We start from the raw sequence: 16522 nt of genomic DNA, 5'->3' as shown, positions 1-16522 counted from the left end.
ACCTTAGTTAATAGTGTTGTACTAATGTCAATTTCCTGATTTTGATAATTTTACTATAGTTATATAAGATGGTATCATTAGGGAAACTAGGGAAAGAGTACATGGTGATGACTAATTTTGCAATTTCCTGTCAATCTAAAATTAATTAAAAATATAATGTTTAAAAATTTACCACAGTAATACTTAATTACTGAGTACTAGCTATGTGCCAGAATTGTTACAGGAAGTATACAGATACTCCTGTAATCCTCACAGCAACCCTATGAAGAAGTTACCATCCAGTATTATCCCCACTTCTCAAATAAAGACACCTACCAAGTGAGCACAGAGCTGGGAAACGGTCAGGCCAGGATTTGAAGTGGTACAACTTGGCTTTAAGGACCACATTCCTGACCACTACTGAGACAATCCGTACTGTTGCCCATGAGACAGTCTCATTTTTAAGGGCCAGCTAAACACTGAGGGTTATTTCAGGGGTCCCTGGGCCCCAAAGGCTCTCTGGGTGCTCGGCGCTGTGGAGACATCAAGCATGCTGATGCTCACCCATCCACTGGGCTTTAGCACAATGGGCTGTTGGTGACTGGAGAGCAGAGTCCTTGCGGAGCTGTGGTTGGGAGCCAGGCGGCAGTGAACTGGGAAGTCAGCCTGAGGGGTGCGAGCGGAGATAGCAAGTGTGAAAGGATCCTTCAAAAAGAGGAGCTGCAGAGGAGAGGGTGGGCTCCAGCGGGGGTCAGAGGAGAGCTTTCCCAACATGTGGAAATCCGAGCTGACTTAGGTCCAGGGAACAGGCGAGTCTAAGCTAAGGGGCCAGCTTGAATATATAGGAGAGGAAGGAATTGGGTGGATCATGTCTGGGGTGACAAGCAGGGACTTCCATCCAGGGCACACTTAGGGCAGACATCCCCCTGGGTGCCTGATGCTGTGTGTGGCGGAGGCGGCATCTGAGTGAGGAGCAGCAGCTGGACCTTGAGGAGACGGCCTGTTGTGTGAGTGTCTCATAGTTCTGTCCCAGCCTGGCGGAAGACAGACAGATCCAAATGGAGGTTGGCCCAGTTAGCTTTGGCTTCATTTTCCTTCTAAACCATTTTCCTACCTTATTTTCATGATTGCCCTTCAGGTACCCAATGCCCTCCTCCTCCCAGCTCTCTCCTGCTCTATCCAAGACAAGACCTAACACCCAGTTATTTGTGAATGACTGATTATAAATTGATGGGAACCCAAACTAACAAGTTACTTATACTGAAACCTGTTGCTTTGAATTATGGAATGAAAAGCTGTTTTCTGAGTTAAATTTTAACAAGTTGGTTGGAGATCATTATTGGGCTGCGGAGCCCCTGAGGTAACCATGGGCTTAACTAGCTGACCCTAAAGGGTAAAGCTGATGACCTCTAAGGACAGACAGGTCTGAGGCGCAGAGACCATAATCTTCCTCAGAGCCTCAGAACTAGAGTCGGCTGAGGGGTAGCATTCTTTGTCTTTAAAAAAACCTACGTTCTTTAATATAATGGAATGCACCCTAGTTTAATCACAAGCATTTGTTGAACTGTATTTGGAGTGGCATCATAAAGGTCTACAATTTTTTTTTTTTTTAAAGAAAGAGATCTGGTAAAATTAGGGTTTTTATTGTTAAGCCCATGGAACAGAGCTAACTGGTTCATAAGTAGACCACTCATCTGTTCACCCTTGCTAAAAATACAAAGGCAGGTTTCTAGACCCCTTTTCAGTGATAATGCATTGAAATGAGACATGTTTTAGGTTTGTGTGTGTGTGCAGGCAATTCAACATTTCCAGTAATTGCCTGTCACTATCAGACATTTACAAGAGGCAGCCAAGGGTTTAGGAAGCCATAACCGATTGGGGCAGCTGGCAATGCATGCTTCACTATGTACAGTCCCCGCCTATCAGACGGTCCCTTTTGGCTTTTGGATACACTGTTCCTCAGGTCTGCCTTGCCACTAGTGAACAGCCTACTCATTCCTGGAGGCCAAGGAAGAAGATGCCTCCACTTTCCAGCTTCCCCAACTGGCCTTGGCTCTACCTCATCTGCTCCTCAGGAGTGAGCATCATCCGTTCTTTCATGACAGAAGCTGTCTCATTCTCTTGGGCCTGTTTATGGCACCTGTTGAACTTCTTTAAAAATATATATATTTTTTTATTCATTTCAGAGAGGAAGGGAGAGGGAAAGATAGAAACATCAATGATGAGAGAGAATAATTGATCAGCTGCCTCCTGCATACCCCACATTGGGGATTGAGCCTGCAACCTGGGCATGTGCCCTTGACCGGAAAATCATACCTAGGACCCTTCAGTCCGCAGGCCAATGCTCTATCCACTGAGCCAAACCGGCTAGGGCTTGATGAACTTCTTAAGGGCAGTGACGGAAGTATTTATCTTGGTTGTATCCCCTATAGCACCTAAGCACAGAGCCTTGAATAGAGCAACCATGCAATACATTTCATGGTTCCTGCTGACTACAGTATTGGAACCTAAAGAACAGGCTGAATGTCATGTCCTGTCCGAATGTATTTGCAGTCTGTGGGCCTAGTTGTAACTTCCAGGCAATAAATAATCTATCTGACAAGCATTTTTTCTCTCCCTGGTAATGTAAGTCACTCATGAAGAAACAAAAAAAAACACAACCAACTAATTTTAGGCAGTTTGCTTTATAGCTAGAAACAAACAAGACTAATTTCTTTGCTTTGCTGTCATCAACTAATATTCACTCAATTTCAAAATGCAAAACCTCAAAACCATTAAACTGCCTACCAACTTGAAATAGTACTTTAAGATCCAGAAGGTGAAAAAGAGAAGGGAGATTTGTACATACAGAATAACCCTGTTATATCCCTACTATATTCAAAGTCATTGAATCCACTATTAATTCTCCATGAAGGTGAATTTCAACTAAGTTTATTATCAAGTTCACAGACCGAAAATATGATTTTTAGCTATAACAAAATCTACAGAACTTGGAGTCTTCAGGGGTTTTTATTTGTACTTTCTTGGATTTTGTTCCTCTCCTTCTACATGGATAATCAACATTCATTTTACACCTATATCTACTCATCTCGGTTTTTTGAGAATCAGATGAAACACTAAGACAATGAGCTATAAAAACATAATGTATATTTACAACTGTTTAATAGAGTTCCCTTTAAAACTCAAGAGAGAAGAAATTGAGTTTCAGCTTATCACACAATGGCTATTTAGGGTCATGATATAGGCAAGACAGGCCACCAGTCATGAGAAGCATACACAAAATGGATATTGAATAACCAGCCCCTAAAAAATTGTAGAGGACAATAGTATAGAAACTAAAAGTCCTAATCCTATTGTCACAAAATCCTAACTAGAGAAAAAACATACAACTATACTGGAAAGCCAGAGAACAAAAATGTAATCAAACTCAAGAACCATATAAACCACACTAATACTTCTTGCAAAGTCCTACCTTTAATCCCAAGATCACTCTACTGAACAAGATGGTACTTTTGTTAACACCACAGCTGACAGGCACAAATGCAGGAGCTAAGATTGAGTCTAAATATGAACCAGACCACAGATTACTGAACTAGCCATAAATGCCCATGGCAAACATTTTTCTTTTTAAACTCATCTTTGAGGATGTTTCCTGAGACCACTCTTGATAGCAAGTACTCTAGCAGTCAGGAAAAGGCATCATTAAACAGAGGGATTTGATACAGAGAACTAGCCACAGAGTTGTTAAAATGCTAAACCGACAAAGAAAATACTGAGGTAACTCAGTGATCAACAACTAAAGGAAGCAACTGATACTCCCGGGGCTGGGGGACAAACAGGGAGGAGTGTTGCCAAAACGTAGGAGCTAAGGAGGATCCTGCAGGCTGGCCTAAGCTCTGAGGAGGGGTGTGGCATGGCAGGTGCTCAGATCTTGAGCAGGAGCAGGACCTGGAAGGGACATGGACTGAAATGAGCTAACAGGTGCTGGCATGGCCCGGATATGTGGCAGATAACACGCTGACTAGCCCCATTGCTCTGGTATGTCCAGTGGGGTGCAGTGACGCTGAAGCTAGGGGGTCTGTAGGAAGCTAGAGCCAGCTGTAGGGTGTTACCACAGGGGCTGATGGGAAGGAAAAATGGCAAGCAAATCCCTTCTTTTTCTCCTCCCCAGTCCTTGGTTTCTCCAATCAGGTCTTACAGGAAGAGCAGGAGGGCCTGGAAAATCTGAGTCCCAGCTCTGAAAGCAGACAGCAGAGCTTAGCAGTGGTTCTCAACCTTCCTAATGCCGAGACCCTTTAATACAGTTCCTCATGTTGTGGTGACCCCCAATTTCATTGTTACAAATTGAACATAATTAAAGCATAGTGATTAATCACAAAAACAATATGTAATTATATATGTGTTTTCCGATGGTCTTAGGCGCGACCCCTGTGAAAGGGTCGCGACCCACAGGTTGAGAACCGCTGGCCTAGAGGGTAGGCATGGAGGTGAGATAACAGGTAAACAATCAGCACAACCCATGGCTAACTGTTAGATGATGAAAGGTACATACATTAGAAATTCTGTGCTCACTTTGGTGGCATATACACTAAAAAAATTTTTTTTCTTGAGGACATTATATATGTTTGACCATTTAAAAATGTACAATTCAGTGTCATTAAGTACATTCACATTATTGTGCAACCATCACCATCATCCAGCTCCAGAAGTTTTTAATCTTTTTAAAAATTTTTTTATTATTACATATGTGTCCTTATCCCCACGTTACCCCCTATCCCACCACTCATGCCCTCACCCCCGTTGTCCGTGTCCATTGGTTAGGCCTATATGCTTGCATAGAAGTCCTTTGGTTGATCTCTCCCCCTTATCCCCACCCTCCCGTCTTCCCAAACGAAATCTATCCCAATTAATCACTAATCCCTCACCACCTTTTAGCTATTATGAATAATGCTGTTATGAACACAGGTGTATAAGTATGTTTGTGTTACTGCTTTCAATTTTGGGGGGGAATATACCCAGAAGCAGAATTGCTGGGTCATACTCTATCCTGTTAAGTATTTTGAGAAACTACCAAATAATTTTTTTCACAGTGAAGGACACTGTATTTGTCTTATCTAAAATACTCAAATGATTAAGAAGTGGAGTATATGCAGAATATTATCAGATATTCAAATTTCAATTACACACACACACACACACACACACACACAGTAATAATTACACAATAAATGTGGCAACTCAACCGTCATTCATAAATACAAAATTTTATTAGTGTAGAAAGACCACAATGCTTTTCATATCACAACACTCAAGACACGCCAAGTTATTCAAATACATAATTACTTATCTTGACTAAACAAAACAGTGCAGTTTAATAAAAGATATACCAAAGATAGAGTTCACAAATTCATTATCAGACTGAAAAAAAAAAAAAAGAACACAGTCTAGGATTAACAGGAATAAGCTTCATCATAAGGGGGAGAAGTTTCATCATTATAAAGGTATAGAATGTTTAGGCAAATACAAGTACGTTCTTTGATATAGTAAAATGTATCTCTTTAAAATTCCTTTAAACAGGATTTGTTTAGGACAGTAGCGTTTTCTTTCTATTGAATCTTCGTAGTTCTTAAAAGCATAAGGGATATCAATTCAGAAACTATGAGAGCGACTCTGCGGCCTCAGAGTCAAATCCTACCCTCTAACTAGTAATATTCTACCATTATATCACATTAATAAATAACCTTCAATGACGGCTATGAATGGAACTTTGCTTTGTGCTAGAAACACTCCCAATACTTCAAAAATGCTACAGCTAGGGAAATGTCCTGTAAATAAAGAAAAAGCACGTAAGATAGCTTTTTTTTTTCTTCAAAAAATCTCTGGTTTTACAAATTTTCTTTAAATCAGTAAGCAAAGCACCATGTTCTTTCTTCTTATCAGAGTATCTTCTGTCCCCATAATATAATTAACAAGGACAATCAAGAAACACTATAACTTTCATTTCTCCCATTCTTCATATTAGAAGTACTACATTTCCCAGTGTATACGCACTAGACACTGGGATAATGAATGAAATATAATAATTTGGAGGGATATATGTAATTTATAACCAAAACTTATCCAGGATTGCATATTTGCATATTTACAAGTTAGTGTATAGCTCTGACTTGAATTACAAAGTGCGAAAGGAAATTTTCAGAATGATTGTAGTGCAGAATAGAACGTTTTCCCCTTTCTAGGAATCATTCCCACTTTGTCTCCAAAGTAGCAAATCAACAGCATCTGATGTGTGGTCTTGGTGGAGGCAATTCTGGTGGAATCTCAGGTTCTGGTTGTAAGGAGAGGATACTATTGGACAGCTCATTCCTTAAAATATCCAGAGGCATCTTCAGGATAAACAGAAGACAAAAACACACTTTAACTACACAACGTATAAGGTAAGTGCTCTGCAAATCGTACAATTATATAAGAGCAAAGTGTTTTTATATAAAACTCTCTAATCCTCAAAGTTTAACTAGACATTCAAATACTAAGACAAAAAACAAAACAGGTTCAGGATGCATCATGTCCCTTTATACCCGAGGAAGAAGAGACAAGATGGACCTCATAAACATGTCTTTTTCATGGCCCAGTATAATGGGAACTCAGTGCATTAATACATAAAAAAGCGGTTCTGCATTCTCAGGGGGTACAGCATTACTGAAGAAAGAAATAACCTTTCTAATAAAGCAGCCATTTTATTAGATGCTTCTGAATTATGTTTGAACTGAGCAGATAACACGTAATAATAACGAAATTCTTACTAAAAAATCTTTGAATGTAAGCCTAAAGATGCCTGAAGAAATTGCTGCTGCTCAGTGAAGCTGCCTAGCAATTCTCCTGGCGCTCAGCATCACCAAAAGGCTTTGATGATAGAATAGGGGAGGCAAGGACCAGGGCCTCTCAGCTCAGATCCCTGCACATTTGCTGTCTCCTCCATCTGTATGTAACTTAGTCCTTGTGGGAAAACAGGAACAGAAGAAAAGCAAATGTCAGACAAACAGGCACACTGTCGTGCCAGCGCCAGTCACTCCACCAAACTGTATTTGAGGCTAAGCAAATACACCGGACATTAATACCAAGGATACTGAAAACCACCAGATGGAAGGGCTGCTGCTATAGCAGGCTGGATGCCTCTGGCCGAGTTAACAACTTCACCTGCTCCTTAAGACTGAGAAAAACTACTGTACTTTCCTTTCGAAATAATAAATCCTCAACCAAAAAATAATAAACAGTATGTTTCAGATGAAAAACATTCATGCAGATTTTTTTACCTTTTTCAGAATGTCATCAACAAGTTTCAGAAATATTTCATCCACATTGAAGTTATCCTTGGCACTTGCTTCACAGAACCGCATCCCGGTTATCTGCTGTGCGAACTAAGGAAACAAGTTATTTTTCCTCTCTGTGGGGTGCAATGTTGTCTAATGTATGAATATGAGGCCAACGATGGGGAATCATACCTTCTGGGCTTCCGCTATATGGGAGGGGTGGACTAAAGGTTTGTTAAGGCCAGTGTATGCTTAACTTAAAGTTCCTCAGTGCAGAAAATTCTTACATAAGTAAATAACAAAGCAAAACCCAGTGATAAAATGACCTTCAAGTCAAATTATGTAACCAAATTTCTAAAATTGTAATGTATCTGACATTTAAAATGTGAATACCACTGATTCTCCAAGGAAGATTAACATATACTAGTATTAGAGTGAGAGACAATCATGAAAGCAATTTTATGCTTTAAAAAAATATTTCTCTGTATATAGTGTCAGGTTAGATAATAATGCAGCATATACTAATGTGGGTTTTTTCCTTCAATTTCAAAATGAATTTAAGGCAGCAAGATTGCTAAAAAAAAAAAAAAAAAAGCAAACATATGAGAAGGATGTGACTGAGTGATACTGTATAACTATTTCATAATTTAAAAAAATAAGTACTTTGTTAAAAGGTAAAGCGTATCAACTGCTAACATACAAAGTGTGGGAACTGACTTCTCTCTCCTGCCCCCCAGGTTTCTCTCACCTTTTCACCCTGCTGTCTGGTGATTTCTCTGTCAGTTTCACAGTCCAACTTATTTCCAACTAAGAGAAGTTCTGCATCTTCGGAAGCATACTGTGGAATTTTAAAAGAAGCTGCATTTCAAAAATGGGCATTGTCATATACTGACAGGAAATGTAAAACAATTCAGTATTTTTCACTCATTTGTTCATTCACTCTATAAATCTTTGAGCATCTTCTCTGTCCCAGGCAGACCTGGTTACTGTGGAAGACAGCTCACAGCGTTTTAGAAAGAAACGTGGTTCTAGGTATATGAACCACAATGTTCTTAGCCTCTGACCAGTAATTCCTTAGAATCTATCCTAAGGAAATGATTCAAAATAAAGGCAAGGCTTTGTACTTAAAAATGATCATCAATAAAAAAATGTAAAAATCCAACAAAATAGACCGAGAATGAAATAAGGTAAGGTATACAAAAGAATGCAGCCATTAAAAACAATAATACATGGCCCAACCAGTGTGGCTCAATGGTTGAGCGTCGACCTATGAACTAGGAGGCCAAAGTTTGATTCCTGGTCAGGGCACATGCCTGGGCTTTGGCTTGATCCCTGATAGGGGGCGTGCAGGAGGCAGCCGATCAATGATCCTCATCATTGGTGTTTCTATCTCTCTTTCCCTCTTCCTTCTTCTCTGAAATCAATAATATATATACATATATATATATATATATATATTTTTTTTTTTTTAAACATGCTTTGGAAGAACAGTTAATGACATAGGAAGGCCATTAGTGAAATAAGCAGGCTTTAACACTGAATAAAGTATAAATCCAATTTGGTTTTTCAGGATGGCAGAACTATAGATTTGGGCTTTGAGTTCAAACAGCCCAGGATACCAGAATAAAAATCCCGGTTTTATTACTTATAATAATAAAACTTTGATTATTGCAATATGGATTAAAGACCTTTATAATGTAAAAGCATGCTTCATAAATATGTTTTCTTTTATAAGGATTAACACCCATGAGCAAAGAGTTCATATCTGGAAAAAAAAAATGCAACACTTACCTTATCAATCATCTTCATCCATTTTGGCAAATCATCAAATGTCTCCTTCTTAGTAATATCATATACTAATATGATCCCCTTGGCACTTCTGTAATAAGCTGAGGTAATGCTGTTGAATCTCTCTTGACCTGCTGTGTCCCTAAGAAATAGCAGCAAAAAAATCAGTTCCCAAACCAGAACCATAGTAAGCAACTCCACATTCCAATGCACACAGGGAGAGTGGTGGCCCCACCGGGCTGGTTCCTTCTAGTCACCAGGCCACTCCTCATGTGCACACTCACTATTAGTGGGGATAGCTTTTCTGAGCTAGTTTCATTCAAACAAAAACATAAAGGAGTCCCAATTTCCTTCAAACCAAGCTTTTGAAAATAGAAAAAAAAAAAAAGAGAGCATTTTTATGGCAAAAGTCATAATAAAAAGAGGGAGAGAGAAGGCAGATCCCACATAATTTAACTAAAGATACTAAAATCCTATACATAGCAAAATCTTAATTATAAAAAACTTTCCAATGTGAAAGCTCATGCAAAAATAGCATCCTATACAATAAAAGGCTAATATGCAAATAGACTGAACTGTGGAACAACCGAACAACCGGTTGCTATGATGTGCACTGACTACCAGGGGACGCGTGCAGAACATGGTGGACGTTGGCCAAGGCGGATGGTGGAGCAGGTGAGCGGGTGCACTAGACCAAGGCGGGGCACCGGTCACTGTCATCAAGGCAAGCCTCTAATGGTTACTGAAAATTCTTTGCTCTTGTGCGCTGTGGTCCCACCTGGCGCTCACACCCACTGCGGTGCCCGGCAGCTGCCAGCCCCGATCGCCCCTCAGGGCTTCTCCACCTCGCCCTGCTCCTGAGGGGCAATCAGGGCCAGCAGCCACCTCTTGCACCCGCTGCCAGCGACAGCCTCACTTGCATATGCTGCTGGTACTAGAGCTGCCACTCACACCCATTGCTGGCGCCAGCCCCAATCACACCACAGCTGGTGCCGGAGTCACCGCCCAGCGCCGGTCCCAATAACTCAGCACCGTCAGTGGGTGCAAGTGGTGGCTGCCAGCCCCAATTGCCCCTGAGGGCTTCTCCACCTATCCCTGCTCCTGAGAGGCAATCAGGGCAGCAGCCGCCACTCACACCTGCTGTCGGCGCCTGCCCCAACTGCCCTGCGCCGTCAGCGGTGTGAGCGGGGCCGGTGCCGTCAGTGTGTGGGAGTGGCAGTGGTGGGAACAAGGCTACTGGCAGACAGGGGACCAGGGGCCATGGCAGGAGGGGCTGGGCAGGGGTGCAGAGGATGGGCCGAGACCTGCCCCTGTGCCCACCGCACCCTTGTGGCCCACATTTCCTTTCAAGGTACACGAATTAGTGTACTGGGCCCCTAGTTAAATATAAAAGTCTTTTCTGATTTCTTAACTCATACTCAAGTGACTCATTTAAGCTAACATTAGCTTCGGAATGAATTTTTTGACATTCATGAATAAAATTATGAAATCATGAGGTAACTTAATACTACAAATTACATAAGTACACTTGACCACACTTTTCTCCCCCACAAAGTCATAAACTTTGCTCTAGAAGGTTCTAAATTTTTAATCGACTACACTGTGAGGAAAATTGTTGTGGAGGGAATAAGAGAAATAGCAAAAATGAACAAGGAGTTAGGTGGTGGGCGATATTCAACTTTTATTTTGTAGTCATAAAGTATTATGGTCAAGTCAGCTTTTCTAGGTATTTTACCTCTATCAATTGGTGTATTAACAGGTATAAATGCTGTTATTCCCCCAATTTCCTCAAAGTCTGTCTAGGGTGGATAGGAGCTGTTCTGGAAAGCTCTGCTCCAGCAGGCAGGCCCCGGGCAGTCACTGTGGGTGCCAGGTACCTGGGCTCCAGTCTTGCTTCTTTAGAGAACTCAGCCTTTCTGAAATGAGCTCAGTAGTTTTTCTAACATGTAAAATGGTAGGAAGATAACACCCTCTAGGGAAGGCAGTCATCAACAAGGAGAAATGAGGGATAATTTAAACTATTTAAGTCTACAACCCTCCTTTAACCAATCTCAATGGCTAATATCTGATTTTGTTGATAAGAATCATCCACTAATGAAAAATGCTACAGAATCCTTTTAAACAGAGTAAGTGGTCAAAGGGAAAGAGAGGGGAGTTACCAAATAGGTTTACAATTACAGTAACGTTCATTATTCTCTGACTGCTACTTTGAAACCTAAGAACTATTTATTCTCCTGAAGTTTGGCACTTCAACGTGAGGAAGGACATAAGCACGCTAGTAGTGTATAGAAGCTGGCTGTGAGATAGTTTTTCCATCTAAGAAGCCAAGAAACTGCTTGAGACAAATGTGGCTCAGCAGAGCAGGGCTTCTGATCGGGGAAACAATGTCTCTAAAGATGATCTATAATTTAGCTTTCCCCAAAGCCTAACTGCTGGCATACGCCCAGGGGCCACAGGGGAGTAAGCTGGGCAATAGAGTAACAATAAGGTTCCTCACTGTAAAGCTATTCAAAGCTTGTAGCATGACAGTGCGTGTCTTAGTGGGAGAGTGTGTGCAACGTTTTCCTGGTCGAGGTGAAACTTGTGGGGACTGTGTCCCTAAAACACCCCTTGGCAATGTCTATAATTTAGGGCTTCATTCAGATTGAACTCACCACAGATTAGTTCACATTTCTGATGTTGTGCCAAGCAAAGAAAACTCGCTGGCAAATTCATTTCACATAAAAAACAAAGCCATGTGCTTTGTTCCAGAGGACAAAAGAATCCCATGCTGTCCTTGACTGAAGGCCCACGAGGGGTAGGGCTGGTCTGTTTCTGTCCACCAGGGTCCAGTAGGGTGCTTGACCCAGAGCGGCTGTCAATAAACATGTGCTGACCAAAACATTACATGTTTAAAATGTAGAAAGTTTAATTCAGTTCAAGTATTTAAGTACCTACTATGTACCAGCAACAAAAAAACCTACACAAGTCTCCCTTTTCAAAAATTAGATAAGATAACCAATCTGATCATGCTTTTATCTTTCTATAAAGATGCAGAATCCTAGTATTTCCCCCTCTTTATCACCATGAACCCGAATTTTTGCTGTAATGACAAAGAACTGATTAGTAGAGATTTGCAAATTATTAATGCCAGCCAAATCATCATTTACTATAGTTAGCACGTGATCTTACTATTATTTCTCTCTCTGCTTTTGGTGTAAATTAAAAAAATTCCTAAATTCTGTTTCCCCAAATTGGTAATACAATGATGTTTTAAAAATTCAAAAATTCTCATCTGTAATATTTAATATATCCAGTAAAATGACACAATTACTAATTTGAAAAGCAGGAACCAATTTCAGTATGTGAAATGCTCTTCCTCTTCCAAGCACAGAACGAAAGGAAAGGAGTTTGGCGTTAATAGAAGAACGCTGGTGAGCACCAAACTCCCCAACAGTGGAGACTGGCACAAATGAGGGGCCCCTACACAAAGCATTTTAATTCTGTGTTTGCCTAAAGTAGGAGACAAATACCATGATCAAGTCCATTTCAACACAATGACTCTAAGTCACCATGTTTAACTTCCAGGATAGCATTTGGATGTAAATGCATGAAACTATACTCTAGCAGAAACATTTTCATTTTAGTTATACTTTAAGCTCCTATCTATCTATCTATCTATCTATCAATCAATCAATCAATCATCTATCTATCTAAAAGCCCAGCGACCGTTACGGTGGAGTGATCAGAACTGCCGGAACGACCAGTGACTATGATGTGCACTGTGGCAGCCAACCAGCCTGATCCTTCAGGCCCCAATCGGACATGCCCCGTCCTGGCTGGCCCGGCCCCTGATCAGCCCCGAACATCTTTGCTGTGAGCCTTTTTGTGAGCCAAATTAATAAATTCCCACTGATTTGATTAGTTAGTCAACATTCAGGTTGAGTCACCTACTGACTCAGTAAACTTGGCCGAGTAAGTGGGGAAGGAGGAAGGTGATGGAAGGAGGAAGGGACAGGGGAAGGAGGCAGTAACCAACACAGCAGCTCAAAAACAGGAGCCCTAAACATCTGAGTGAGGTTACCACGCCCAAATCAAAAGCACACAAATGAAGTCAAGAAGTGATGGGAAAACCCAGGTTCAGTCTCAGAAAGTAGAGGTCAAATTAAGAGAATCACACCAACCACAGAGGGAGCTGCCCTCCCTCCAGCTAGCCCCAACCCTAATCGGACCCCCCACCCTGATCGGGGGTGGGCCATCCGGCCAACCTCCCATGGCTCCCCCCCACCATCCTGGCCTGATGGGCCCCCATCAAGACAGGCCAGCCGGACTCCACCTGTGCACGAATTCGTGCACCAGGTCTCGTGTGTGTGTGTGTGTGTGTGTGTGTGTGTGTGTGTGTGTGTGTGGCTAATATGCTAAGTGTCCGACCATCTGACTGGTCGCTATGATGTGCACTGACCACCAGGGAACAGACGCTCAATACAGGAACTGCCAAGGTGCAGTGACTTGGCAGCGGTGGTTCTCAGGTTATGCACCCTGAAACCAGAGAGGAGGGAGCCAATTCCTCGCAGGGCCATGCGAGTCCACCTTCGGCCATGGGTTATGTTGTTGCTGGTTTACTGCACACTTGTGTTTGCGTTCCACACCCTGTACGACAGCAACTTTACAGAGTGCCCTCTCACACTCCGTGACCCCTCGGGGGATGTCTAAGAGCCGGAGGGACTCCGCTCACTCCGCAGATGCCAAGGAGGGACTGCGGGAGGTTGGCTCCAGGGCATGTCTGGCCCATTTCACCTAGTCCCGCCCCACTGGCCACCTTCTAATTAACTTCCTTTCAATGTGCACGAATCCGTGCACCGGGTCACTAGTATACATATATGTAGAAACACTAAGTACAGAGATGTGAAAAACAGTTTGTTGATTTTCTAACCCTAGATAAATCAAGGAACTGAAAAATGTGACCTAAAAATGTAACAATGACATCTGTAGCTTTGGGTACTTTAAACCTTCAAGAATCTACAGTAAATAACATTTTCTTAGATGGACTATATCCAGACATCATCAAGAAAAAAATGCACTTCTTCTGACAACACCTCTCTGTGAAGGCCGACTGGCAGTGCTTGCAGGGACTGACAGTGTACAAAATTGGAGCAGGGCTATTATTAGCAGCCTCTCTGAAGAGCTCCTTCCAACCATACCAGATCCTCCTATGCCCACAACCTGTGACAGTAAAGTGACGACAACATGTCCTTGACAAAGCAGATTACAGCAGCAACAGCACAAGGACTGCTGCCGACACCAAAATAAGCCACATGTTCCTTTAAGTAATGAACCAGGACTCCATTGCTTCCTTTCTACCTACTGGATAACAATAATGTCTCTTCCTTCAGGAAAAGATAAGTCCTACTTCCTAACTGAATTACTGGGGTATTCCCCATAGAAAACTTGCAATCATCCTTTCAATAGATTCAGTGAATCTTGCTTTTCCTCTGTTACATTCTTCACCAATGTGATACAGTTCTGAAAATTTTGAGAACTAAGTCTGAGGAGTGAAGAGCGAAGGAGAAGCAGAGGAGTTATTTGGGGAAATGCTTTTACACCCAAGAGAGAAGTGCTTTTGGGGTGCCCTGTGCATTTCTTGGAACTGTACTATCACACCTTTCCCCATGGACTGGGACTCATAAGGCAGGGCCCACCTACATTAGGTACAAAGCCACTGGAGTGAGATCCAGAAGTATCCAATGTCACCAGCACAGGCTCAGTGAGCAGAGCTCCAGGGGGCACAGGGCATTTGGACACACTCCAAAACAGATTACTACTCGACTATGCCAGAGTTAGGTTCCTTCTCAAACCCTACTCGCTACACTAACTTTTGGGAACTTAGTCCAAGTTCTACCTTTATCCTCTGCTCACTAGTTACAGGTGTTGGGTCTGAGCCCCTCCGCCTAGCGACTAGACCAGCCGTGGGCAAACTACGGCCCGTTTGAAATGAATAAAACAAACAAAAAAAAAAGACCGTACCCTTTTATGTAATGATGTTTACTTTGAATTTATATTAGTTCACACAAACACTCCATCCATGCTTTTGTTCCGGCCCTCCGGTCCAGTTTAAGAACCCATTGTGGCCCTCGAGTCAAAAAGTTTGCCCACCCCTGGATTAGACCTTCTTGGACGCCGGGTCTTAGATGGAGAAGCCATGAGAAATTGTGGGTATATAAGGAGGAGTTGTTATTGCAGAAGTCAGTGGCCACATAGCCTTCAGACAAAACAGTTCTTTAAGCAGTCCATAAAACAGGCGGCCGTACATACACCTAGATACATCTTCCCACACATCAGCAGTATTAGCCTGTGTCTGCAGCAGCTTCCGAGCAACCGCAAGCTGCCTCTAGACCTATAGCTTTACATAGCAATAGTACCCGAGCTCCCTGCCTCAGCAGCTTCTCCCAGCCACCCTGGTCTCTCCCCTCTCTCCAGCACACTCCTCTGCCCAGCACACTGGCTGGTTAACATGGGAGCTATATCTGAGGTCTCTATAAGCTCTTAGCCTTACATTGTAGCAGTACCAGCTCTCAGCTCCGTCTCTCCCTTTCCTCTCTCCAGCTCACATAATATAACATGTATATTACTCCAGAGACAAAGAAGTATTTTAATATATATTACTTCATGCCAATAGTTACACCAATCATATTTTGGCTACAGAAGGGCATGCATGTGCAGTATACCGTGGGATTATTGTGTGTGTGTCCTTGCACCTGCTTATGGTATCTTAGCCTAGGCACAGAGTGGCCTTGGACAATCCGTGTACTGACAACAAGACCTCTGTGCTTTCACTGGCCTTGACTATCAGGCGTCTCTGGCATGGTTCCCATAGGTGGACATATTCCAAATACTTTCAAAGATGGTCTTTACCTTAAAGAGCTTATAAAATTAAAAATAGCAGCTCATGTGAAAGATATTTTGTTGCCATTTCCACAGTTCAAAAAAATAGGCAACAAGACACAAAACAGTTTGCTGCCTTTCTGATCATGGGCCAATCTAGTAAGAAATATGCATTATTTGGGGTATCAAGTATTTAGGCAAGACTGTTAATGTTTCATAATTAAGTTAAAACATCTTCAAGTGGATTATATAGCCACAGATGGCCAAATAAAGATATTACCTCAGACACCTCCGATGAGCAAGCAATGCTGGTTCGGCTGCAGCTGTATCCCAGACAGGGACACGGATGAAGAATGAAGGCATGGCACTAACATTCAAGCATTAGGTGACCGATGATGCCACAGATGAGGCAGCAATTAACGCAGATGAAAGCAAACACACACATGGTGGACAAACACTCAGAGCTGAGGTTGACCTGCCGAGAGGAGTTAGTAAGCTGAGTACACTGCAGCTGTGTCGTTAAAACAAAAGGGCATTCTCAGAACAGCTCAGCGGTGACTTTTAAACCAACACCAGACCTGATC

At 42.2% G+C, this 16522-nt stretch overlaps 1 protein-coding gene across 3 annotated transcripts in view; it reads right to left on the bottom strand.

The window, feature by feature from the left end:
- Window positions 1-5224: 5224 nt before the first annotated feature.
- The window catches only part of RAB12 (RAB12, member RAS oncogene family), a 28023-nt gene continuing 16725 nt past the window's right edge, over window positions 5225-16522 (bottom strand). Inside the window, exons 3-6 of one of the 3 annotated variants that reach the window (XM_006089273.3) lie at window positions 9081-9219; window positions 8038-8127; window positions 7293-7397; window positions 5225-6365 (exon numbers count right to left, since the gene is read on the bottom strand). In XM_006089273.3, the coding sequence (XP_006089335.3) occupies window positions 6252-6365; window positions 7293-7397; window positions 8038-8127; window positions 9081-9219 (448 nt within the window). In that variant the 3' untranslated portion in view covers window positions 5225-6251. Of the gene's footprint in view, window positions 6366-6404; window positions 6976-7292; window positions 7496-8037; window positions 8128-9080; window positions 9220-16522 lie in introns of those variants that run through there. The other 2 variants (XR_002829415.1, XM_023754239.1) reach the window with 2 other exon arrangements.

Source organism: Myotis lucifugus, unplaced genomic scaffold (genome assembly GCF_000147115.1).
Source record: "Myotis lucifugus unplaced genomic scaffold, Myoluc2.0 scaffold_58, whole genome shotgun sequence".
Classification (NCBI taxonomy): domain Eukaryota; kingdom Metazoa; phylum Chordata; class Mammalia; order Chiroptera; family Vespertilionidae; genus Myotis; species Myotis lucifugus.
Note: the sequence above shows the minus strand (reverse complement) of the source record. Positions and strands in the feature narration are given on the sequence as shown.